The sequence below is a fragment of the Terrapene carolina genome, unplaced genomic scaffold (assembly GCF_002925995.2).
Source record: "Terrapene carolina triunguis isolate 2854851 unplaced genomic scaffold, T_m_triunguis-2.0 Scaffold231, whole genome shotgun sequence".
In the NCBI taxonomy this organism is placed as follows: domain Eukaryota; kingdom Metazoa; phylum Chordata; order Testudines; family Emydidae; genus Terrapene; species Terrapene triunguis.
The window spans coordinates 7,943,277-7,970,158 of record NW_020664582.1 but is presented as its reverse complement, the minus strand read 5'-3'; the positions used below and the strand labels follow the sequence as shown (position 1 = coordinate 7,970,158).

At 46.1% G+C, this 26,882-nt stretch overlaps 1 protein-coding gene across 1 annotated transcript; it reads left to right on the top strand.

Annotated features, from left to right (window-relative positions):
• The first annotated feature begins 1,603 nt into the window (after positions 1 to 1,603).
• Positions 1,604 to 25,447, top strand: GUSB (glucuronidase beta). Its single transcript, XM_024204958.2, has 13 exons — positions 1,604 to 1,821; positions 4,589 to 4,777; positions 6,363 to 6,544; positions 7,969 to 8,111; positions 12,263 to 12,450; positions 13,594 to 13,746; positions 14,646 to 14,824; positions 15,859 to 16,005; positions 17,174 to 17,258; positions 19,203 to 19,379; positions 20,423 to 20,558; positions 23,335 to 23,483; positions 25,369 to 25,447. The coding sequence occupies exons 1-12, from the start codon at positions 1,624 to 1,626 to the stop codon at positions 23,481 to 23,483; spliced, it is 1,926 nt and encodes a 641-aa protein (XP_024060726.1). The 5' UTR covers positions 1,604 to 1,623; the 3' UTR covers positions 25,369 to 25,447.
• Positions 25,448 to 26,882: the final 1,435 nt, after the last annotated feature.

The following is a 26,882-nucleotide window of genomic DNA, read 5'->3' as shown; positions in this document are numbered from 1 at the left end:
ACAGTGTGCGGCTGGACTGGAGTCTATGGCGTTCCATGCAGGTGCAGCAGTGCATCCCTATGTCATCAACGGACGAATCGGGCTCAGGGTCCAATCCTCTCACTAGGTACCGCTCAGAAGTATCCCCAGTAATGATCACTCAGGTGACTTATCTTTCTTAGCCATTTCTAGAGCATCGCTCTTTGTAACACCTACACACTGCATAAGTAAGGAAAGCAGGATCGGTGGCATAGACTTTAAGGTCAGAAGGACCCATCATGATCATCGAGTCTGACCTCTCGCACATCACAGGCCCCAGAACCTGACTCACCTATTCCTGTAATAGACCCATCACCTCTGGCTGAGTTACTGAAGTCCTCAAATAATGATTTAAAGACATCAAGTTACAGATAATCCACCAGGCTGCAGAGGAAGGCGAAAACTCCTCCAGGGTCTCTGTCAATCTGCCCGGGGGGAAATTCACTCCTTACCTGAAATATGGCGATCAGTTAGCCCCTGAGCATGTGGGAAAGACCCAGCAGCCAGACACCTGGGAAAGAATTCTCTGTTGTAACTCAGAGCCCTCCCCCTCTAGTGTCCCATCACTGGCCATTGGAGATATTTGCTAATAGCAGTCGGTAATCAGCTACATGCCCTTGTAGGCAGTCTCATCATACCATCCCCTCCATAAACTTTTCAAGCTCAGTCTTGAAGCCATTTAGTTTTTTTCCCCCTACTACTCTCCTTGGAAGGCTGTTCCAGAACTTCACTGCTCTGAGGGTTAGAAACCTTCATCTAATTTCAAGCCTAAATTTATTAATGACCAGTTTATATCCATCTATATATGTGCTTATGGGGGCCTCCATCACCATGGTAGCCGAGCACCTCACAAGTATTTTAAATGAACATCATGTCTCTCTTACCAGCCTGGAAATAAATTTGGGCCTTAAAGTCACATGGCAAACTTCTATTGTCAGTGAAATTCAGAGTAACTCCACCTATTTAGGTTGAGTCACTCTGGGTTTATATACAGGGTTGCTAACTCTCATGATATGTGGTGTGTTTCTTAAAGCCCCAGCTCCTGGAGTCATATGACTGTGCGAGGATCTCAGTTTTCCTATTGTAATAAAGTTAACGTCTAGCTCTCACAGTTGCGGAAAAATGCTTGATGACCCAAAAGCACCTGAAAGGTTATAAAAAAAACCTCAGACGATAAATAAAATTAATCTAAATAATTATTTTACAGTTCTGATGTGGGGGAGGGGATTTGCATAATGATTTCTGACTGCTTGGGGTGGAGGAATCCTGAATAACTGAGATCAGAACCTGGCTCGAATTCTGTATTGGAAAATATTTGTTATCCTATTTAGACTGTGAGCTTTTCAGGACAGGGACCTCATCTCACCTTCTTACTGGTCTGTAAAGTGCCTAGCAATTGGGCTTAGTGTAGGTAAAAGACTAATCCCCCAGCCCCATGGCACATCCACTTTCTTCCACTGTCTCAGGCACACAGACTGCCTGGCAAGCCCATAAGCAAGATGGCTGCAGGTGCCTCCAGCTGGAAGTCATGTGAGTGTTCCTTGCAGTCAGCTGGGCTCTGGATCAGCTGACTGTCTCTTGCAGAGCTGCCTGGCAGACAGCAGCATGGCTCTGTGCTGTGCTCTGTGCCTACTGCTGCTCTGCTGCCAGGCTCTGGCCCTGGGCGGAGGGATGCTCTACCCCAGGGAGTCTGCCTCCAGGGAGCTGAAGGAGCTGAATGGCCTCTGGAGCTTCAGGGCTGACTTCTCGGCGCAGCGGGACAAGGGGTTTGTGCAGCAGTGGTACCGGAAGCCCCTGAGACAGGTATGGAGGGGGGCACCTCTGGGGCAGTAGTGGCAAAGAGGGTATCTGCCACTGGCCTTGGCCACCGAAGAGAGACATCGGGCCAGCCTGTGAGCGGAGAGTCTCCACTGAGTCCCTGCTGTAGTTGAGTTAAATGCCTTTGTCTCCAGGGCTTGGGGCCCAAACCAGAACCCAGCCCCGGAGTTTGGATCCAGTAGCATGAGCCCATCTCTATAACGGGGCAGATGGGTGAGAACGCCACATCCCGGCATCAGGATTTCAACCCCTTAAAGTCAGTCCTCCACAGAGATAAAACAGAGCTGTGAGAGTCGGATCAGGGGGCTGGTTCAGGCCCATCTCTAATGAAAAGCAGGAAACGAGCATCATAAATATCAGAATGAGACAAGGAAAAAGAGCCCGTTTCCTCCCAGTTCCTCTTCATTATATCAGTTTCCATCCTGACCCTCACTTGCTGTTTCCTGAAACACAGGCGTGAGTCTGAATACTGTATTAGAAAAAAAAAAGGGATCTTTCTGTAGTACAACTTAACGGTTCTTTTCCTGTTATCTGGGCACGTGATTTTAGCTTCCCCTTTTCGATTTAACTTGAGGCAAATCAATTGCGGTTTACTCCCTGCATTGCATGAATAATGTTTAGCATTTGAGTAGCACTTTTCATCTTCAAGATGCTTTCCAAATACTAATCAATAAAACTGAGCAGCCTTTTATTGTTTCTCCGTTTCATTCACAAGGGCCTGAAGCAGGAAGCTTGGAAAGTGTGTGAATGTTTGATTGAACTGTAGACAACATGATTATAGCAATCCTAGTGCTACAGAAATTAATACCATTCTCTAAAGAGTAGTTATACATGCTCAATGTTGGAAAATTCAGGAAATAGTGAATGATTCTAACAAATAGCCAACACACACAAAAAAATCGTGGAGTAAATGTTGAATCTTTTCCAAATGAAAAAATGTGTACAGTAAATCTAGAATTTACTTCAGAAGAATTATGAATACAAGAAGGCAAAGTGGTGTTATGTTTTGGTTTATTTTTTTAAAGGGGAATAACCATTGGAGTGTGAGCTGCTGAAATTATGGGGCACTTAGAGAAATAAATAATATATCTCAGAGAGGCGAGAGAGAGAACTGCATGGAGTACCATATTTTGTAATATAATTTGAGAACATGTAATAGTGAAATAATTATACCATCTCTAGAGTTTCCTTATGTCATTCCTGGAGGGAAAATAGCAAACCATTGGTTACACTTTCTAAAAGGCATGCAATTATTTTTGAATAGTTGGGGGGGGGGTGTTAATATTTATAGGATGGCACTCAATCAGGATTGAATAGTTTGTAATCACTGAATAGTTATAATCTTTTACAGCGTGCAATATCGCCGAGATCCTCTTGCTTAAAAACCCACTGAATTTGCCACGTTTTGTAGCTGTAGAAAAACTACCTGGTGCTCAGAAGACAAAGGGCCAGATCGTCATCTGGTGCAAACTCAGTGTCCATGAGGCTACACCAGTTTCCACCCGTTGAAGATCTGGCCCCAAACAGCCCAAATTCTTGGCAGCCATACTACTACTGCTTGCTATGACCAGTGACTTTAAGGGATTGTGCCTAATTGTCTGAAGTTATTTGCGAGAAAGGATGGTCCCATGGTTAGAGTGCTAGTGCGAGGCTCAGGGTATGTGGGTTCAATTCCTTGCTCCACTACAGATTTCTTGGGTATCCTTGGGCAGGGCACTTAGGGCCACGTTTTCAAATGTATTTAGGTGCCTAAAGATACAGCCAGTGGGATTTTCAAAAGCACCAAACCAGATTAGGTGCCTAACTCCCATGGAAATTAACCAGCTTAAGTGCTTTGGAAAAATCAATCTAAGCAGCCCTTTGCATCTTGAGGCACCCAAATACTTTTGAAAAGCTGGCCCTTAGTCTCTGGACTTCCCATCTGTCAAATAAGGATAATAATAATTCCTTCCCTTGCGAGGATAAATACGATGGGAATGGACGCCACAGGAGTGCCTAAGAGATTTATGCGATGGCGGGTGTGCAAAGGTCCCTTTTAGGGCTTGGGGCTCCATTTTGTAGAAAGAACACAAACTAATTGTACAGTTGGCCGCTCCCATGCCCTGCGCTGTGGCCGCAGTGTGTAAGGAGTTTGAGGGGACTGGGATTGATAGAGCAGAAATGGGCACTCGTCACTAAGTGTGCAGGTCAGTCTTTGAAATTTATGCACGTGATTGTTTGTTATCAGTGAACAGGGGGAGAGTTATAATCACATGGGAAGCATGAGCACAACAGCCAGATATATTGGCTGTAAAAGTTGCTTGTAGATCCCGCCCTGTGTGTTAATGAAAGGTTTTCTATCCCTCAGCACTCCTTGCTGGCTAATTGGTGTAACTACATCTTAGATGAATGCGACATGAACATAATCCCAAACTCAAAATCAATTTGCCTTTTGCGATGGGCCTGAGGTCAGCCTGATGCGATATGATTTTAGGTGGAAATTATGCAGAATCTGGTAGGTTCAATCTAAAATCGGGGGGAGAAAGGAATTTCCCTTTGCATTTTGTAGGGGTCCATTCCAAGTAAAGGGAGAGAAACCCCTGGTGGATTTACAGCAGTTGACTGACATCAGAATCTGGCCCACAATGGATGTGCCAGTGCACCTTTTCGCCCTGTGACCCACAAGCCTATTTTTAAACCGCTATCAAACTTCACACTTATTTTTTAGTCCCAAGTGAACCATTTCACCCTCTGTCTCCTTTGATCCTCTCAGAGTGGGCCTGTGATCGACATGCCAGTACCCGCCAGCTTCAACGAGCTCACTCAGGATCCCAACCTGCGGCAATACACTGGCTGGGTTTGGTATGAGAAAGAGGTGCTGCTTCCCAGGAGCTGGCTTCTGAATGCCCTCAACACCCGCGTGGTGCTTCGGGTTGGCTGTGCCCATTACTACTCCATAGTGGTAAGTATGGTGGCCCGGTGAACAATTCGCCATGCATTCCGCCCTGCTCAGAGGCTCTCGAAATACCCGCAGTAAAAGCTGCCCTTGGGGACCCCCACATCCTGTGTTATAGAAGAATGTGGCAGCTCTGTGTGTTCTGACAACACACTGCGGGCATGTCTACATCAGGGGTGCTGGAACAATTTTTATAGTGGGGGTGCTGAGAGCTATTGAATTAAACAGTAAACCCTGTTTATAATGGAAACCACTACAAGCCAGGGGGCAGGGCAGCACCTCAGCACACCAAGCTCCAGCACCTATGGTCTACACCAGGGGCGGGCAAACTATTTGGCCTGAGGGCCACGTCTGGGTATGGAAATTGTATTGCGGGCCATGAATGCTCATGAAATTGGGGTTTGAGTGCAGGAGGAGGTGAGGGCTCTGGCTGGGGGTGCAGACTCTGGGGTGGGGCAGGGGGTTGGGATGCAGGGGGGTGGCTCAGGGGTGCAGGCTCCAGGCAGCGCTTACCTCAAGCAGCTCCCGGAAGCAGTGGCATGTCCCCACTACAGCTCCTACGCGGAGGCATGGCCAGGCGGCTCTGCTATATCCTGCCCCATTCGCAGACACCCATTGGCTGTGGTTCACGGCCAATGGGAGCTGTGGAGGCAGCGCTTGGGGTGGGGGCAGCATGTGGCGCGGAGCCCCCTGGAGCTGGAGTGGGGACATGCCAGTGCTTCCGGGAGCCATGCTGTGCGGGCCCCGACCCTGCTCCCCGGCTGGAGCACTGGAGCGGGGCAAGCCCCAGACCCCGCTCCCCAGTGGGAGCTCAAGGGCAGGATTAAAATGGCTGGCGGGCTGGCTGCGGCCCGCGGGTGTAGTTTGCCCACCCCTGTTCTACACTAAAAACACTGCAACGCCGATGTAGCTGCACCATCGTAGCACTTAAGTGAAGATGCTCCTACGTCAAGGGGAGAGAGGTCTCCCGTTGGCGTAATCCACCTCCCCTAGATCCAGTAGCTGTGTCGGCGGGAGATCCTCTCCCAGCTACAGCTCTGTCTACATGGGGGGGTTAAGTTTGGCATAACTACATCGCTCAGGGAAAAATCCACACCCCTGAGCAGCGGACGGAGTTATACTGACATAGGTCCGTAGTGTAGACCTGGCCTATTACTTAGTCAGCACTCTGCAGTTTTTCCCTTCGCAAGTCCAGCTGCAGCTTCCGTGTTGTCTGCAAATAAGAAGTGGAGCCAAGCCACAGATCTGGAGTCCAAAGTGCAGAGGGCTCAGAACAAGGACCTGGTGGTGCTTTTCCAGCTCTAGCTTCATTGGTCCTCTGACCTCTGAGCTAGTAGCTGAAGTGTTGCCCTATTGCAGGGCTGAAGGACACCAGATTTTGATGCACCCGAAGCACCCATGAAGGTGATACTGGTTTTGTGTGACTCCGCTGGGAGTTAGGTGCCTAGAAGAGCTGCAGGGGCGGGCCCTTGGAAGGAGAACTCTGACCCCGGCATTAGTGTTCAGGGAGGTCATGTTCTTCCCCCCCAGCCCAGGCTTCCCTGTGATATCTAATGCTGCCACTCCACCCTTGCTGTTTCTTCTTTTGCAGTGGGTCAATGGAGTGCAGGTTACGGAGCATGAAGGGGGCCACCTCCCCTTTGAAGCAGACATAAGCAAGATTGTTCAGGGCAGCCCCGGAGCTCTGTGTCGCATCACCATTGCGCTCAACAATACGCTGACACCTCAGACCCTGCCTCCCGGCTCCATTCAGTTCATGACAGACGAGTCTAAGTGAGTTCACTGAATTGTACCAGGGCTGTGTTGGAAATTACACACCAGAGTTATCCTCATTAATCATCACAGCATAGGAACTCATTCAGCACCTCCAAGTAATTTGTGAACCATTAGGCCATGTTAATCCCTGTAGTATTAATAGCAAATATGTTGGAACATAAGAATGGCCATACTGGGTCAGACCAATGGTCCCTCTAGCCCAGTATCTTGTCTTCCAACAGTGGCAGATGCCTCAGAGGGAATGAGCAGAACAGGATAATTTATTGAGTGATCCATCCCCCAGTTGGCCAGTCCCAACTTCTTGCAGTCAGAGGTTTAGGGACACCCAGAGCAGAGGTTGCATCCCTGACCATCTTGGCTAATAGCCACTGATTGCCCTATCCTCCATGAATTTACCTAATTCTTTTTCAAACCCAGTTATCCTTTTGGCCTTCACAGCTTCCCCTGGCAAGGAGTTCCACAGGTTGACTGTACATTGTGTGAAGAAGTAGTTCCTTTTGTTTGTTTTAAACCTGCTGCCTATTAATTTCATTGGGCAGCTCTTGGTTCTTGTGTTATGTGAAGGAGCAAATAACACTTCCTCATTCACTTTCCCTAAACCATTCAAGATTTTATAGACCTAGATCATATCCCCCCTTAGTCATCTCTTTTCTAAAATTAATAGTCCCAGTCTTTTTTAATCTCGCTTCCTATGGAAGCTGTTCCACACCCCTAAGCATTTTTGTTGCCCTTCTCTGTACTTTTTCCTATTAGAATAGATCTTTTTTGAGATGAAGTGACAAAAATTGCCTGCAGTCCTCAAGGTGTGGGTGTACTGTGGATTTATGATCTTTTCTATCTTCTTATCTATCCCTTTCCTGATGGTTCCTTTAGCGTTTTTTGACTGCCGCTGCCCATTGAGCAGAGGTTTTCAAAGATTTATCCACAGTGACTCCTTTCTTGAGTGATAACTGCTAATTTAGACAACATCATTTTATATATATATAGTTGGGATTATGTTTTCCAATGTGCATTACTTTGCATTTATCCACATTGAATTTCATCTGCCATTTTGTTGCCCAGTCACCCAGTTTTGTGAGATCCCTGTGTAACTCTTTGCAGTCAGTTTTGGACTTAACTATCTTGAATAATTTTGTATACGGAGTAATTCCTGTCTTTTAACCAGTTACTGATCTATGAGGGGACCTTCCCTCTTATCCCATGACTGCCTACCTTGCCTAAGAGCCTTTGGTGAGGGACTTTGTCAAAGGCTTTCTGAAAGTCCAAGTACATTCTATTCACTGGATCCCCCTTGTCCACGTGTTTGTTGAAAGGGACAATGTGGTCTATTGCAGGAGTATTTTAATAGTACGTCGCTAACATCTGTACTTTGCTTTTAAATTCTTGTGAAATGGAATGTAACCCTTTCCCCTCCCTCACAGGTACCCTAGGGGTTATTTTGTTCAGAACACAAGGTTTGATTTCTTTAACTACGCTGGAATTCACCGGCCGGTCGTGTTGTATACAACCCCCTCTGTCTACATAGACGACATCACTGTGACTACAGCCTGGGCGGGGAATATTGGTAGGTATCTAGGCAATTATGACAACTATCTTCCTATCCAACAGGGGAGATGAAAGGAGGCAATGGGAAAGCTTCCTGCTGGGGAATTTTTGGATAGGTTGAACTGATCATGCAGTAGGTTTAGTGAGGGCAGCCACGTGCCCTCATTTGATCACAGAAGTTGTAAAAATCTCCTTCAGGGGTTTGAAAAAAGGCACTTGACTGACAATAGAGTCCAGCGGTTCTCAACCAGGGGTATGCAGAGGTCTTCCAGCGGGTACGCCACCTCATCTAGATATTTGCCTAGTTCAGTGTTTCTCAGCCTGGGGATCATAATTCCAATGGGAGTCGTGGGACAGGTTTTGGGGAGTTGCAAGTGCAGAGCTGACATTAGGGGGTGGCAACCAGGCAATTGCCCGGGGCTCCATACCACAGGGGCCCCCACAAAGCTAAGTTACATTCTTCAGCCCTGGGTGGCGGGGCTTGGGCCCCGGGCAGTGAGGCTCAGGCTTCGGGTACACTGAAATGTAAGTACAATATTTATATTCCGATCGATTTATTTTATAATTCTATGGTAGAAATGAGGAAGTCAGCCATTTTCCAGTAATAGCGCGCTGTGACACCTTTGCATTTATAGTGTCTGATTTTTGTGAGCATGTAGTTTTTAAGTGAGGTGAAACTTGGGGGTACGCAAGACAAATTAGGCTCCTGAAAGGGGTACAGAAGTCTGGAAAGGTTGAGAACCACTGATCTAATCTAGTGAAAGGATCCATGTGTAGCATCTTAAGGTGGAATTTTGTGTAAGGGCCAATCCTGCTTTGACTGCCATAAGGACTAGTGTCAATGGAGAGGATTTCATGAGCTCCACAGGAATGTTCTGGACCTCAACACACGCACACTGTGCCCCATAAAAATCCTTCTGTGTATGCATCTTAGGTACTAACATGGCCCCTGTTTCTCTCAGACCTGAGCACTGACAGTCTTTAATGCATTTATCCTCACAACAGCCTGTGAGGCAGGGCCGGTCTGTTATGCCTGTTTCACAGGTGGGGACCTGAGGCCTAAACAAGGTCTCACAGGTAATCTGTGGCAGAGCAGGGAGTTGAACGCCGGTCTCCAGAATCTAAGACCAGTGCCCTAAATGCTAGATCGACCAGCCTCTTCCTCCTTTCAGTGGGGCTCTGAGCTGTATGCATCCTGTATTAATGCGTAGCCTTACGAGCCCCAAGCTGGCTCCCACCGGGGTCAGTGGCCAAACTCTCGGTGGTTTTAAATGGTTCAGGTTCAAGGTACGAAAGTGCCTGACAAAGGCCTAGTTGCTCTTCCCCTTCTGGACACTTATCAGATAGGTGCATTTGGGTTCCCCCCACGCCGTTAAACTTCCTGTGTCCCAGCAGCGCTTGGACACTGCCTCTGGTTTTCTAGGCACACTGTCAGGTGCAGATCCTGTGTCTTCCACCCCCTTCTGAGAACTGAGACCCCACAGTCCAACTGCCTAAGTCCTGAGAGTAGGCAGGCTGCCCCATGCCCTTTCCCAGAGCACCAGCGCTGGTTCACCATTTACCATTCCAGGACCCCAGGAGAGTTGAACCACATAACACAGGCTTTGCCAAAGGGAATTCTAAACCACTCGCTCTTACTTGGGACAGCACAGACGATATAAAGATTCAGACAAAATATTAAACACACACATGTCCCTACCTCAGTTTCCTCACCCCTCGGGAGCATTCTTTGGGCTTAGGTCAGAGTGCTTTTGGGGTACTCTGGATCCTTCCTTTCTTATAGCTTCTCCTCCAAATCATGGCACTTCTGTCTGCTCACTGCAGTGAGTACCCTGTTTTATGCATGCACTCTCTTCTAGCCCCCCCATGGCCAATAAGAGCCTTCCTTTTATAACCTTCAGTTCCTTTGTCATGTGACCCTCTGATCAGCCTTGTCAGGTGATCAGTGTCCCCCACCAGGTAAGCCATTGCTTAGTTACCAGCCCACCTGTGCAGACTGGTGCTTCTGTAGCCAATTCTTTGTCTCAGGGTGCTTCCCTGGGAATAGAGGACCATGAAGTTTTAAAAACTCTCCACTGTTAACCCTGTGTCACCACTCCTGGGAATTTCAGTTCAACATGGAGGTAAAAAGACAACTGAGAAGACAACCAGCCCCACGTTCAAAATGCAATCCCCAATATCGAACAAAACTCATGAGCTGTATATAGACAGATTCCCCAGATTATCCCAGCATGTCTCATTCATAGATCTCAAAGCATTTGATAAAAGAGGATCATTAGCCCTTTTTCACAGATGGGAAAACCAAGGCACAGAGTGGTGAAGCGACTTGCAGAGTTGGTACCCAGATCCCCTAGTTCCCAATCCAGTGTTCGGTCTACTGGACCCTGTTGCTAGGCACATTACAATTCCTTTTACAGTCTTAATTGTTTCAGCTGCATCTCCATGGCTTGCCTTTTAACTTGTTCCTCTGATTATAATGCATTGAGGATGACTATCCGAATGACTGCAATTGCTTTAAAGCCATGTCAAATGGCCATAATCTTCCATGTACACAAAGAATATAAAAGTCCAATTGAAGTGGCTCATATCCCTTAGAGAGGTAACCTCCAAAGGCAGATAAGAGTCTAGGGGAATGAAGGGATTTTTGCTTGCCTGGTCCATTTCATTTTGCACGTACGGACGCCTCTCTGTTTAGCGCTGTCAATTGTAATACATTTAATTAGTTTCCCCTGCAGCGTTAAATTGAGGGCAGCTGCTCACAAACCTGCTTTTCCCTGTAGCGTGCCTGGTGCAGGTGCAGATACTAGGCCAAGGTGGGTGCTGTGAAGGGTAATTATTTCCCCCACCCCATTTCTGACAGCAGCAGGTCCTTGCAACAGGAAATGCAAATCTGGCTTAGATTTTCTACCCCCTGCTCATATTAAGCAGTAGCCAATTCCTTTCCATGTTTCCTTTTCTGATACTCTGACCCTATGGCCCTCTTATCTTTACACTCTGCACTGTGTCCCCCGCATTTCCTGCTCTGGAAATGTCAGGCTTCTCCTCTGCTACGCCCTAGCCCTGTGCTTTCCTGCATCTCTGTGCACGTCAAATCCTCTGACATGCATCCCTGGCTTCACCTACCCGTCGCCTGCTCCTGCCTGCCTTCCTTCTCTCGCTCCACTGGCTGTGCTTGGAACAACCTCTCCAGGCAGCCCCCACGCTATCTGACAGCTCCCGGTTCCATCAAGTCCCCGGACGGTGAATCCCGTTCCCCCTCCCACTCCAGGCTGGGTGTGTTCTGTGACTGTGCCTTTAGATTGTGAGCTCATTTGGCGGGGACGTGGTAGGTAGTTCAGTGCAAACGTACAGAGCTGGACTGAGAACAATAGAGTCAGGAAGCCAACTCTGACGAGCGTATACGTGTGTGTATTTAGCACTGTGTTAACAACCAGCCCTGGAGACTGAAGTCCTGTCTCCACAGGAGGTCAGCAGGGGGAGAGGCATTGCCAGCTCCGCCAGGCTGTGTGCCTGAGCTTTGGTCTAGAATTCTTCAGGGTGAGACTCTACGTAGTCTGTTCATGGCTTGGCCTCTCTGCTGAGCTTGCCAGCAATGGGGCCAGTAGCAGCAATTTTGGTTAATGTGGACACCAGTCCAATGAGAACTGGCCTGAGACCCACCAAACTCATTTCACACGGGCATGGTGCCTGTGAGCCAGCTAAATTCCAGTCTTGGGCTTGGTCACTGGGAAGACGAGCACAATGGTACCAAGCCATAGTTGGGTGTCAGCTCATACACGGTACCTTCTTTCATCCACCGATCCCTTGGACTGGATTTAAAGTGGCAAAACCTTTATATCTTGGTACCAAGCTCATGAGTCAAACTGTCCCCACAAACCATTTACAATATAGAAGTTGGGTGAGGAAGCGATTCTTCAACTCAACTAATGCAGGGTATTGCTCTAAAGGAAGCACCGCTTCTAAGTCAAGGCGTTCAGACAGGGAAGAAACAATCTGTGTCACTCCAATTAATATGTATCAATCACTTGAAGCCCAGTGATGTAATTATTGGGAGAGCACCCAGCCCTGCTAACCTTGGTGATGTAGGACCCACATCACAATGGGGTCACCGGGAAACATGGCTGATGGGAGAAGGGTCTCCAACCTGCTCCATGCTCTCTTTTGGACTAGGTGTGGTGCAATACCAGGTTTTGGTGAGGGGCAACACCCGCTACTCCTTGTCGCTGAATTTACGGGAGAAAGAGGGGAAAGTGGTGGCTACGGGAGAGGGACCGATCGGGAAGCTGAAAGTAGTGGAGCCAAAGCTGTGGTGGCCTTATCTGATGCACGAAAACCCCGGATACCTTTATTACTTAGAGGTAACATGCACATATTTGTCTCATTTTGCGTGTCTCTCATTTCATTCCTCTCCTAGGATTACAGAAATCCATGGGCATCATGAAGCCTGCCTGCCTTAATCCTCCTACCCTAAGAATCCTGCCTACATGCTTTCACTTCATGCCATAATCAAATCAAGTTTCACTACCTTGTTGGCTTACTGAGCTGAAAGCCAAGCCACTGGGAAAGAGAGGGCTGGCTGTGTAGGGAGGGAACACGAGGCCATTGGCTTCAGAATCTTACCACAGTGCTTGTAATCCTCGCTGCTCTCTTGTCCCAGGGCCCAGTCCATCCCTTACTGAAGTCAAGGGGAGTCTTTCCGTGGACTTTAGCAAGATCTGGATCAGCACTCTACAAGGAAAGAGAGGGAGATGGCCCAGGGAGTGAGAGAGGAGATAAATGAGCCATCTGGAGCAAACTGCTAACCTGCTGCACACATTTAACAACTGCAGTGAGCTCTTTCCCCCTTAGTACAATACAGGCATTCGGCTTTGTTTTCAGCTTGCAATCTTGGAGGATTAGATGTCCTACGTGGCTGTCTTTATCTCCTCTGCCTGAGTGGGGATTTAACTGTGATGTAGGGTTTAGAGAGTAGATCCACTAACCCACAGTCAGTTTGCAAAGCCCCAGATGCATGTTGCCTGTGAGCCGGCTAAATTCTAGTCTTGGGCTCGGTCACTGGGAAGACGAGCACTATGGTACCAAGCCAGCAAAGATGGAGGGTTCTGGCTGTTGGGGTTGGATGTCAGGTCAGAGCTCTTGGGAGGAGCAAGTCCCAAGCCAGCCAGCCTGCCTCCCTTCCTCCTCCTCTACTCTCTACCTTCCCCAGCCTGGGCTCCTGGTGTGACCCACTTTCCATGGGTTGATCCTTCCCTCAGGTCAGGAGGGGAGGTGGGTGCCATCAGGGGGGAAGACTGGGAATGTGGAAGAACCAGCCAGCGTAGGACCGCTCAGAGGTGGGGTTGGCGCAGCTGTAAAATGGATGGGGAGCACGCGGCTGGGTTGGGCTGCCTTCGCGGGGTCAGGGAGAGGGAAGCATTGGCTGGGAGGGAGGCAGAACTGAGCGTATTCTCCTCAGTGCGGTCAGGGTTGAACGCGGAGGCTGGTTTGTGTTGGGGATCCAGGTGAAGCTGTCGGCGCAGGTGGGCGGTGAGCTGTCGGAAGATGTGTACACGCTCCCCGTCGGGATCCGCACCGTGCTTGTCACCAGCAGTCAGTTCCTCATCAATGGAAAGCCCTTCTACTTCCATGGAGTCAACAAACACGAAGATGCCGATGTAAGAGCACAGAGCGGGGTGAGGCGTGGGAGGCCGCTCTCTGCGACTCCATTGGAATCTGCTCCAGAAACACCACTTCTGGCCCCACCCCCAGAAGGGGTCCGTTGCCTAGCATCCCCTCCCCCCGATGCACATATGACGTTGGCAGTAACATTGTGAGGTTTATACAGAGACATCCATGGAGCACCAGGCCATTTTGACCCATAGCGGCCCCAACTGAGATCCGAGCCCTGTTGTGCTAGACACTGTGCATATGCCTATTGAGAGATGTTCTTCATCCTAGAGAGCTTACAATCCCAAATTGATAAGCCCGACAAAGGGCGGGATGTGGTATTATCCCCATTTTACAGGTGGGCAACTGAGGCACACACTTTAGTTTGAGGATACACAGCTGCGAAACCCACTGCCTCTGCACAACACCTCAGCTGGTACCGTGGAAACAGCAAACCCTGTTTCCAGTGGCTAATGATTTTTCCAGCCTTGGTGAGCCTTCCGCCCCTCTCCCCTTCAAAGCTCTTCTGCATAAACATTCAGTTTTCAGCTCTGTAGGAGTCTTTGAAAACTCGCAAAGACAGACAGATATTATAGCGTTTGAAGCAGAAAGGCTCCCACGCTGTCCACTCAGGACAGAAGCTAGGCAAGCCTGAGCGTGTCCCTCTGCCCTGTGAAAGTGAGTGGAGAGCAGATGGCGCCCAGCCGGTTCAGGCTGAGAGAGGGAGATGTAGTAACATGTTTAGCCTGAAGCCAGGGCTCCCCGGGTGTAACACACAGCAGTGCTGCCAAGCTTAGGGAAGCGACTGTGAAGCGCTTTGAGATCCTTCGCTGGATGGTGCAAGGGCAGTGCAAAGTATTACCGAGTTCTTATTCATCCTGGATTGTCCTGCCTGCTTTCCCCCCAGATCCGTGGCAAAGGACTGGACTGGTCCCTGATTGTGAAGGACTTCAACTTGCTGCAGTGGCTCGGGGCCAATTCCTTCCGCACTAGCCACTACCCCTATGCAGAGGAGATCATGGACCTGTGCGACGCATATGGCATTGTGGTTATTGACGAGTGTCCGAGTGTGGGGATGAGAGATCCGTAAGAGATTGTTTGAAAGCTCACTCCACCCTTTGTATTTCTCCCTGCTCAAAAACGATTCTTTACGGAGCCCCGGCTGTGGTGGGTACTCAGCACAGCCCCTGCCTGGGGAAATGGCTTTTCAGGTGTGCCGAGCATCTGCAGCTCCTGTTGACCTCAGCTTAATGTGCAGGGACTCGACACCACTTAAAAATCAGCCTGTGACAAGTTCAGGCCTGTCTACACGCGCTGGTGTGACGGAGCAGGCTAGAGCTGTGCCGTTTCTCAACATCGTTAACATACTGTTCAGTCTTGCAACGTAGATGGGCCCAACCTGCATTCCTAAACTATGCTGCAGCTGTGGGTTGGAGCAGGGCAGTAGCACACTTGTATCCCAGCTACACCGCAAGGGTGAGCGGCGCCTTATCCCCATCGGGGACGGAGGCAGAGGGAATCGAGCTGTAACTGGAGCTACCAAGATGGTGGCTTTGAGTAGAACGAGAACCTAGTTCATCTGAGCCTCGTTGGCCTAGTTTTGTTTTTCCAAACCCCAAATCAGGGGTAGCTTGGTCCTGGAGCCCATTTAAACCAGACCACCAATGTTTGGGTGGGTGAGGGGAGGTTTGGCTCAAAGGCTCATGTCTGGGGTCCTCTTTACTTCAGACACACAAGCTGCGCTGGGTGATGGTGAAATCTTGCCAGTGCTGTAGAAGTCTCTGAAAGGCTGCCTAAAAGTACGTATTTTAAGCTGGAAGTTGAAAGAGGAAGAGGCGGTGGTTTGGCTCCTGAGAAGAGGGAGCAGGTTCCAAATTCAAGGGGTGCGTGAAGTAAAACCTATTTTGCTAGAATATCTAAGGGGCTAGCTGCTGTTCTGCAAATAGTTATCCCCAGCCAGAGATACAGGGCCATCTGGTGTGGTCAGATTTACACCAGGGATTAATTTTGGTCCCTGTGCTCCAAGACCAATTCGTTACATTGTTAGTATCAATAATGGATTTCAGGTGAGTTTTATTTAGCATTTTAGTGACTTGCTCTTGCTTCTTTTTGTCTTTGAGGGAGAACTTTGGGAACAAATCACTGGCACACCATCTCGTGGTGATGGAAGAGCTGATCCGCAGGGATAAGAACCGGCCATCGGTTGTGATGTGGTCTGTAGCCAACGAGCCAGCCTCGGAGCTATCGCCGGCAGCTTACTACTTTAAGTAAGTGTGTGTTCTTGTGCGGGGATGTTGAGACTCAGTTTGATGGATGTGCCTCATCATTTTTCAGGTCAGAAAAAGGAGTTGCATGGGGAAGTCTGGCAGGTGTTCAGGGATCCCTTAATCTATTTTAGAGTTTCTTTGTATACACGTTCTATGTACTTACTACATATTTCCCCAATGCACCTACTGTTTTGCATATTGGGTTTAATGCCCCGCAGCAGCACGCTAACCAGTTATTTCTCTGAGCTAAACTCTGAAGAGCCAGCAGGAGATCTCTTGGAATGAGATATTTCTTCAAGACTAAGCCCAGGTCTACACTAGCAGGGGGGTCGACCTAAGGTACGCAACTTCAGCTACATGAATAGCGTAGCTGAAGTCGGCGTATCTTAGGTCGACTTACCTGGCCATGAGGACGGCGACGAGTCGACCACTGCCGCTCCCCTGTCGACTCCACTTCCACCTCTTGCGAGCTGGAGTTCTGGAGTTGACGGGGAGCCCGATCGGGGATCGATTTTATCACGTCTACACTAGACACGATAAATCGACCCCCGATAGATCGATCACTACCCGCCGATCCAGCGGGTAGTGAAAACCTGCCCTACGGTTCAGGTAAGGCAGAACTGGTGGAGGGTTTGGTCATTCTTAACTACAGAAAAACCAGGATCCAAATTCTCTGCTGGCTTAACTCTATGGACTTCAGTGGAGTTAGGCCAGCATAGAGCTTGGGCCTGCATACTGAAGAAGCTGTGATGATTAGAGCAGTACCACTCATTTGTTCTTGCTGGGGCAGGCCACAGCACCTTATCTTGAAGGCTGCAGAGACACTGCCCCATACCCCTTTCTCTCTCACGCTTTTTTAAAGTTATGCTTATGATGTCTTATGGGGACGGACACCTCTCCAGTGATTTGTGCAATGGGTGTGTTTCACCCAGACAAAACAGTCTCCTGGCCCTGTGAGCTCTTAACACGTATTATTCTTAGCTAGAATTACACACACTTTGCAGGGCATAAACACCATCCAAGACTCGCACTAGTTCACTTTCAAAACTCCTGCCCGTTAAACTAAACACCGGCTCCAAAGGTTGGGCACGTGGGGGAGTTTGCTGGTTTTTGTGGGGCTGTTTCTCCTTTTGGTGATGGACACTTGTGTTTTACTGTTTGTAAACAGGACAGTGATAACTCACACTAAAGCCATTGATCCTACCCGACCCGTAACCTTTGTGTCAAATGCTAATTACGCTCATGATCATGGTGTAAGTTTCATTTCTTTTCTCCTTTGTTTGCTTAATAAAACTGGGTAGATTTTAGGAATGTTAAATAACCCTCTTCTTCCCTCCTGCCCCCATTCTATTGAAGATTTTTGGAGGAGAGAACATTTGAGTTGCATGGAGAAGCAAAGTTCACAGCGCCTGATCCTGCCGTCATTACTCAGGCAAAACTGAGTCCAGTAGAATGACTAGAACGGTCCCTTCTCTATAATGGTGTGCAGGATCAGACCCATTATGTAACTGTATAACCCTATTGTGGATGTTCTGTTGTTTCACTCCTTATTGTACCTATTAGCCCCTGAGCCTCTCACTTGCAATAGGCAGTTCCTTAAAGCAGAGAATAAAACCTCTTCAAATGGGAACAGGCCCCAAGTATAGTAATGAATGTTTGTCTCCACTCATTGTAAATGTCTCTTGCTCTTCTTGGGCAGATGCCTATTAGCTTTCCATAGTCTAACCACCCCCCATGCCTGGCTTGAGCCTCTAGTCTGAGGATATGTCTACCCAGCAAAAAAAGACCCATGACAGGTCAACTGGGCTTGCACTGTGGAGCTAAACATAGCAGTCTAGCCAGTCGAGTTTGGAGCTCTGAAACCTAGTGCATGAGGAGGGTCTCAAAGACAGGGCTCCAGCCCAAGCCCAAATGTCTGCACTGCTACTTTTAGCTCCGTAGCGCGAGACTGAGTCAGCTGACATGGACCCTGAGACTCGCTGCCGCAGGGGGCTTTTGGTGTGGAGGTGTACCTGAAATTCTGAAACGGGGCTCGGACACTGGCCCGTGAAAGCCTTTGCCGGCTTAGTCCTGCTATAGAGGCCCTACATGCAGAATTGAGGGCCTTGCTTTAAGTGCTAGTGTGTGAAAACTGGTCTCCCTCTAGAATTTCCTTGGAAATCAAAGACAACGTAAAAGGCTTTGTGATGTTTTCAGCATACCGTGTCTGTGAAACAAGTCTATTTTTAGATGATGAGTTTGTCTGGCTACATATGAGGCGTGTATATAAACGACTTTCACGAGTACCTGCGAGAAATCCCATTTCATTTTCCTTTCAAAGTAAGCTAGCCTTTCCTCTCTTAAACTGGGCTGTCCTAGAGCTCGCATGTGTAGCCTTTTGGAAAGCTATGACTTTTCTTCCATTGGCGCAGGATCAAAACCATTGGGGTTTGTTTCCATTTTACACATAGCAAAGAGGGCACTGCTGTTGATTACCCCAATGTCCCATCTATTGCTAGTTGCATGCACCCCATCATGCTCCAGTGGAACATGCTTTTTCCGACAGCTCAGGGAGACACAGAAGAGATTTGATGAACTTATACACTGTAAATTCTGATTTCAGAACTTTATTACAAAACATGTTAAGAGAACATTGGATAAGTTACATATAACATCACTTTATCTTCAATGGGTTAAGTGCCCTTTGTCATACTGTCCAGGTGGTAGAAATGGCATATAACTCGCAGAATGCTTCGTCCTAAATTACACCACTGATGCATGAACTTAGTCACTACTCAAAGTAATTGACCACTAAGTTGATCATCGTGTTATTTAATAAGTTAAAGAGGATGTTTAAATGCATAAACAGATCCAAGACTCATCTTGGAATTTCCAAAAAGACCAACAAACCTAGGGATGAAACAGTTAATCTTGTTTAATTGACTACTTTGCCTACCTAAATCTGTAAGAAAATGCCAAAATTAACATAGGTTGATGGGGAAAACTGCTTGACTTGGTGAGTTTCCTCCTGTTTTTTCTGGGAATAGGGTGGGTGGTGGGCAGTCTCATTTTTGTGTTAAAATGCTGTGGGCCAAATTGATCCTAAGTATAGCAACTGAGGTCAGTGGAACTACAGCAGAGAGGGATGTAGCCTTGGGAACAGACAGACAGGTTACTTTGGGGTTTGTTACCAATATTACTCTACATTATTTCTCTAGGCTCCATACGTGGATGTCATTTGCGTAAATAGTTACTTCTCCTGGTACCATGACGCCGGCCATCTGGAGGTTATTCAGTTGCAACTCAATACACAGTTTGAGAACTGGTACAAAGCCTACCAAAAGCCAATTATCCAGAGCGAATATGGAGCAGATGCTATTGCTGGGCTTCACAATGTGAGTTTCGTAGCTGTGCCACTTTGGGAAACACAGTGCTGGTCAAGGAGGGAGGTTCAGTCCCAACCAACCAACCCATGACATTTACTGAGCCCTTAATTCTGAGACATGCTAGACACAATGTGAAATATACTCCTCAGCTGCCATGCACATTATACTGGACTCTACTGTTGAAACACTGGGCCCCATTGAAGGCAGTGAGTTTTGCTCTTGATTTCAGTGGGGCTAAGATAGCACCAGAGGAGATGAGTTCTTTAAGTAAAAGCACTGGCGTATGCTGTAAGCCACTAATACATTTCCATAATCTCTGAGTCACTGGCCTCCTATAATATTTTTTTTGCCCCTTTGAAAACCTGTCAAACTTTTAACATTCTGATTGGGGGAGTTGGTCCTTCTTTGTTCCTTATTTAAAACACTGCTAAAGAAACTGGTTTACAAAGTGTAAATCATTAACTGGCTCTTATGCGATGTTGCAGTTTTCCTTTTAAGCTGAATCATTGACAGTTAGGCTACAGTTAACTCACTGATTTACACTTTTGTGGTCAAACCTCCAGAAGATGCATCTTGGAATATTCTCTCAGTGCTTTGGCAGTTGTGGAGAATATTCAGCAGACAGGAAGATACAATGCTGGGGAGAAAAGTCAGTTCATTATGGGGCGATGAGATTGTGTAGCTTCAGAGAAACCATTTAGATGTAGCACTTTAAAAGCCGTTGCCAGGAAGTACATTCAGAAGTTGATCAATCAAAAAAAAAAATGTTGCTAATTTCTTCCCTACGAATCAAAAAGGAGATGCCAACATAGGTGGAAGAAGAATTCAACACTATCTAAACTTCCCCTGGCAGTTTCAATTAGATACCCTTCTTTGGTACTTCTAACCTCTGCTAAATAGCCACCACATTCCATAGATATGGCTATAATTCAGTGGTGGAGGAAGCGAATGAATAATTGTACAACTCTTTTCATATGAAAAGTCAATTGAAAGCCTTTGCTGACACCTGCTATGTCCTATGTTTGAGTCTTTTCTCCCTTCTTTGGTTACAGGACCCACCTCTTATGTTCAGCGAGGAATACCAAAAGGCTGTGCTAAAGGAATACCATTCAGTATTTGACAAAAAGAGAAAGGAGTATGTGATTGGGGAGCTCATCTGGAACTTTGCTGATTTTATGACCGATCAAGGTAGGCTGAGATTCCATTCTATATTTAAGCTGCAATGTAAAGATAAAGATTTTCTCCCCTGACATCGTGGCTTTCATGTTACAGAACTGAGGGTACAAGATTTAAGTACAAGCATGTGTTCTAGAAAACCTAGTTAGTATATGTGGCACTGAAGATTGTTAAATGCAGCATAACCTTTATTTAAAAGTTCCCTTGTCACTTTCCGCCACATAAACAGCGGGGGCGGAAATGAAGCATGTGCTATAGTATTAGGCTACTGGCTCAACCATCTGTCCCAAAAGCTTCCTTTAACTTCATTTTCTCTGCCAACTCGGGACAAAGTGCCCTCTCCAGGGAATTGTGAAGAAGACATGAGCACCATTAGCAGACCAATGGCAGCCTAGTCATATCTTGTTATAAAAATAGTACCATTGTTTGGTGTACACTGAACAAACTGCTCAAGTCTTTAGGCATCTGGGGAGGGTCAGAGCTACACTACAAAAGAGAACTCTCCCTCCCCCAATTCATACACAAACACTGCGGCTAAAGCTGTACTCTAGCCAGACTGTGGGTGTAGGAGATCACTGACTTCTACAGTTGGCTGTGTTCTTAAAATGCAAAACAGTCACACATTTCTGCTTACTGTAATAATCAAGAAGTCTGTCCTTTTGGCAGCTGTAGTGTTCAAAGCTCCCTTGTGTGGCATGCAGAAGACTTCATGCTTTTCACGAAGAACTTCAGAAACATCCTTTGGAGCCAATGCCCACAGCTTGGTCCCTTTATTTCGCCAGCGTCAGCACTGTTCCATGTTAGTTGATTTAGGACTGAGAGCACAATCTTGTCACAAAGTTGTATGTTGAGCTCTACTCTTCCATTACAGCTACTCATTGAAATGTAGCTAGAATTTAGGCCAGTTGGCTCTGATGCTTTAAACTAGGGCAAAGTTCATTAAAATGATGACTTAGTAAGACATGGAAATATTCTATTTTTGCTGTTTCTCTAGAAATGGGTTGTGTTCCAAACATGCTGGCTCATGTCTAACTCTTGCATTAAGGCAGGGGAAAAAGTGACATTTTTCCATGACCAAGTCAAGTATCTGGCTAGGACCTAATTGCAAAGCAGCATTTCCTATGCTGAATGGTCTCTCCTGTGTCTAAGTTGTGTTACGAAGTGTCCCACACACTAAGGGAAGTGCTGTAGGAGCACCTTCATCACCAGTTTGTGGAGATGGTGCACTATGAGAGAATGCAAGTGAAGTTTGTAGAGGGACCCACCACTCACTACTCTTTCCCACCTCTCCTCTTCCCTGTCCTCCAAAATGCTCAGCCTCAACTATCCTTTTTTACTTTCTAAATTCTGCTCAAAGTTGCTTAGGTGTTTCACAAGTAACTCCCATCACTACCGCTGCACCTACACTGGCAAACCGCATTAATCATGCTGCAGGCAGCTCCTCCAGTTGTAGCCACAGAGGCTATGTACAGCAGGGCTAGATGCCATAATGGTAAAAATGGTTGATCTTGTATGCTACTGTCTCCACCACGGGTGAATGACGAGTCTTGTATGTTCCCAGGGCAAAGCTTAAGCCACAGAACAGAGAATCTATTGGCGTTACAATTGTGACTGAGGGCTTGTCTACATTACCCGCTGGATCGATAGGCAGTGATCGATCCAGCGGGGGTGTGGAGGGTGGGAGGGGGGTTGATTTATCATGTCTAGTCTAGACACGATAAATCGACCGCCGAGCACTCTCCCATCCATTTCGGTACTCCACCAGGACGAGAGGAGTAGGCGGAGTCGATGGGAGAGCGTCAGCCGTCGACTTACCACAATGAAGACAGCACAGTAAGTAGATCTAAGTACATCGACTTCAGCTACGTTATTCACAGAGCTGAAGTTGCATAACTTAGATCAGTTCTCCTCCAGTGTAGAGATGAGCAGCGTGAGCAGTGTATTTAGTGGAATATTGTAGGAATCTGTTCCACAGGTGCTAGTTTCAGTGACTTAAGTAAAGAGCATGTGAGATACAAGGCTCTAAAGAGACCAGACAGACATGGGCATAACAAAATTAGGAGCAGTGCAGGAAAAGATACTGATTCAAAAGGAATAGTGGGGAAAAAATTAGACAAAGTTTGCAATGACAAATCAATGCAGCTTTGGGCTCCATACACATCATGCAGCATGGAGGAACGGAGACCACTTGGAGAAGATTTGTCGTTTGGACTGGTTTGATTAAAAACTGAACAAATGACTAGTAAATTGGACAAAAGGGCATGAAGAGCAGTAAAGGAAAGGAATGCAGGGTAATACGAAGGGTGAATAAAGAAGAAAATCTAATTGAGTATCAAAGTAAAGTTTTTCAGTGAGATTTAACTGTGGACATAGAGCAGAAATAGAACCCCCAGCTATTTAAGATGAGACTGGTCATAGACTATTAACCACTAGCTTAATTAAAATTGATTTAATTAAAGCGATACAGCCCATTCACAGGCACACTTAAAGCCATTTGACAGCTGTGAACCTATGTAAATGTGTAGTAGTTTAAGCTAAATCAGTTTTAATGAAGCCAGTGTAACAATAATCATCTTCCATATGTAGGAAGGTGGTGACTTAAGTTTCTTCTGTATAACTTGGTTGTGAAAAGTTGCTACTAACATTCTTTCCCTTTGGCTGAAGAGTTAATCCTGTCACGTTGACTACCGCAGGGAAAGAAGAGGTGTCTTACTCTGTACACAGATGCTTTATTTTGTGATTCTTCTGTAAAAAACCTGCTTTATTTTATGACTTTTTATATCTACAGCAACCAGTCGTGTTTTAGGAAACAAGAAGGGGATCTTTACCCGTCAACGACAACCAAAGGCAGCTGCATTTGTTCTAAGAGACAGATACTGGAAGCTTGCCAATGAATCAAGTTGTCTCCGTCCAACACTCACATATTACAATTTATGAGTGGGTATTAAGCTCAGATGTTTTCATTAAATAATATTTTGCTTAATGTTTACATTTTACTGAAATCTAATATTACAGAATTAGTGCAAGTGTTTGAAATGTACTAAAATAAAAATATTTCCATACCATGGGTTCTATTTAATACACAACACCAGGGAAATTGAAATATATCCATAGAAAATTAGTAATCAATAGGCTGCATGCTTGCAGGTGGTAAAGTGGATACCTAACATTCTTAATAACTAAAGTATTTGAGAGAGGTAGATTGGGAGACATGCATTAGCACTCCCACTTTCTAACACTGTAGTGCAGGGGTCGGCAACGTTTGGCACGCGGCTCGACAGGGTAAGCACCCTCGCGGGCCGGGCCAGTTTATTTACCTGCTGACGAGGCAGGTTCGGCCGATCGCGGCCCCCACTGGCCGCGGTTCGCCGTCCCGGTCCAATGGGGGCGGCAGGAAGCCGCGGCCAGCACATCCCGCGCCGCTTCCCGCCGCCCCCATTGGCCCAGGATAGCGAACCGCGGCCAGCGGGGGCCGCGATCGGCCGAACCTGCCTCGTCAGCAGGTAAATAAACTGGCCCGGCCCGCTAGGGTGCTTACCCTGGCGAGCCGCGTGCCAAACGTTGCCAACCCCTGCTGTAGTGTTTTCATACCCTATCCCTGAAAATGGGGTTCCGGTTAGCTATGTTCTGAAGGAATCACTGTTTCCCCTCTATCCTCTGGTGTCTCAAAATGTGTACTGTAATTGATTAGGACTGCTCTACTCTAAGTGTACACAGCTAATTCTAGTTAGTATGAAATCTATACAACATTAGGTCGTTTCAGTGTACCACAGTAGCTTCTACCCTACCACTCCAGTCAGTCATAAATAGATATACCTATGTATAGCAGCTCCAGTTCTTTTAAGTATGAACTTCTCTACTAGGACTACAAGGATGAGATCCAGCCCTGACTTTCAGCTTGGAGGAGCTTAATTCACATTTGGAGGTCAAACCATGGTACTATTCTGAGTAGATAGGTTAACTTTGTCCAAGTCTGACCTGAGCACTATCACTTAACACTGGGTTGAAATATAGATATTGCAGCACCCTCAATATTTTTGGGGTACACAGATTTGTTGAAGTTAGATATTCAGATTCATCTATCTTATAACAAATTCAGGGTACCGGCCTTACCTTATTGGCTGCAATCCAGTCTCAGTGAAGCTAGTATAGTGGAGATAGTTAGTCTTTGTGTAAGAAGTTTTTATAAGTCTAGCCCTACAGCAGCATCACCTTTGCCAGATCCATGTTGCTGAACAGTGGTTGCTTACTAGATTTTGGACAGTAACTGATGTGCATTAAACTGCATGGGTGTCCCCATTTCTGCACACCATCACCTGACCAGAATGTTTAAGCATACCATCACTTATAGTTCTCTTTTATGCAATGTCTCCTTCTCATCGCCTGACCTAACTGACTTACATTTCTGCCCATATATAAAGAAAAGAAAATAGTTGCCACTATTTATTGGATGGTAGCATAGTGTTCTTTACCCTTGAAGCAACACATTAGAACCCAAGGGCAATTCTAACTGGCCCATGAGGCAGTAAAAAAGGAAAGGTACACTCACTACAGAACTCAGAACAATTTTCTTTTAGTTTCCAAAAGAAAACCCGGACTACGAGTATATCATGTTTACATTGCATACTTACATTTTACAGATTTCCTAATTAACTAAAACTCAGAATATAAAAAAGTTTATCCATGTTAAAAAGCAGTCACTCAAATGTTATCCAGTACCTTACTGAATACCATATTAATCCAATTACCAGTGTTTGAAAGTCATTTAAAAACTTCTTAATTTCTAAACTTTAATTTTCTTCCCCCATTTCAACACTGACAGAATGACATACCAACAGCTGCCACATCAAGATACAGAGACAGATTTGACATGGTTAATGCATTACAAACTAGGACTCAGATCCCTACAATATGCACAGGACTTGCAATTTCAGTAGAAAAAGCTACACTTTTGTTCACTCCAACAAGACAGATGGTAAGGGTTCAACATCCATTTGTATGGTAAGGACAAATATCAAGGAGAGTAATTTCCTGCTTAAGTTCTCCACAGCTCGTTTCAAATTTAAACAAAAAACAGGAACACATATTGCAGGTTTAGAATACTGAGACATTGTCAGAGTGGAGTTAAAGCAGATCTTCAGGCCTAACAAAAGTGATTAAAGTAACATACTTCGGAACATGTCTGCATGTTGCTTGAAGAACTGTAAACAGTAAATCCTCAAGTCAATGGTGCTCAACCTTTACGTACCCATGTGCACACAACATTCAGCAATACATGAAGCTACAGGAATTTTCTGCACTAGTATCTCTGGGGACTCAATGCTTCAACCTTCTACTGCTAACATACATCTTCTTTTGAAAAAAGAAATCACAACTGAGTACATTTCTACAAACAAGATTACAGTACTGGCTTTAAAAACAGTTTCTAAGGCTCAGACTGAGTCCAAAAAGGCCTCTGATTGGGTTCATTCAAGCTCTTTGTTTGAACTGCACTACTGCAGTATAAGAATGATTGCAGCAAGACGTCCACAGGTCATTTCTACATTTATTTTTTTATACCAAAAAAAGTTGTGCAACAAATAAACATTCTTATATATTTACATTGGCTTTCTTTACCTGTTAGCAAAATTGTATTCTAAACCTCTGATATAGAGTATCTCAACCTATACTGATAAAAGGAACATCTGCCCAATGACTCCACTTTAAATGGATGTTTACTCTGGAGTTTAAAGCACTAGTAATAAATATTAGATGGAACATACTATACAGAACACACACCTAATATTTAGGCCATGCTTAATACAGTTTTACGGTAACAGAATACTTCACTTCTTTTGGACTAGTTTTGTCTAGATCATGTTTAAACAATGTTGGCTGAACCAAAGTCAAGTTTTATCAGATTGTTTATTTAAGTTTAGTTCAAACAAATTAGGAGCCACACTTGCCTCCTGAAGCACCTAACCAACCGTTTTGACCAGTCAAGACCTATTAGAGACTTAGTACAGTAGAAGACGAGTACTACAGCATACAGACATTTCTCTCCTCTAAATGGAGAGATTTGTTCTCACCTCTGATACTTAAAGTAGTAGGAAATGTTTCATTGGCCTTCTTGTAGCAAATATCATACAGTAAGAAGCCTTTTCAGGAATGTTTGCTTTCTAAGCAAGTCTTGGGATTTGATTCCTTTCCCTCTCCTCTTATCACCCTCCAAAGCCTGAAAGGGTAGAAGTCCAAATTTTGAAGAATTTTGGTGTTTTGAAGAAAGCACAAAATTTTATGAGTGCTGAAGTCACAGTTGGGATGGAGACAGTTTTTTGTTTTTTAAGTCTGGATATT

Excerpts from the sequence above, each read along its gene's own strand:
- GUSB (XM_024204958.2), top strand. The coding sequence starts at position 1,624 with ATGGCTCTGTGCTGTGCTCTGTGCCTACTGCTGCTCTGCTGCCAGGCT. Across the intron at positions 12,451-13,593 it reads GATACCTTTATTACTTAGAG|GTGAAGCTGTCGGCGCAGGT; the intron begins GTAACATGCACA and ends TTGGGGATCCAG. Across the intron at positions 14,825-15,858 it reads AGTGTGGGGATGAGAGATCC|GGAGAACTTTGGGAACAAAT; the intron begins GTAAGAGATTGT and ends TTTGTCTTTGAG.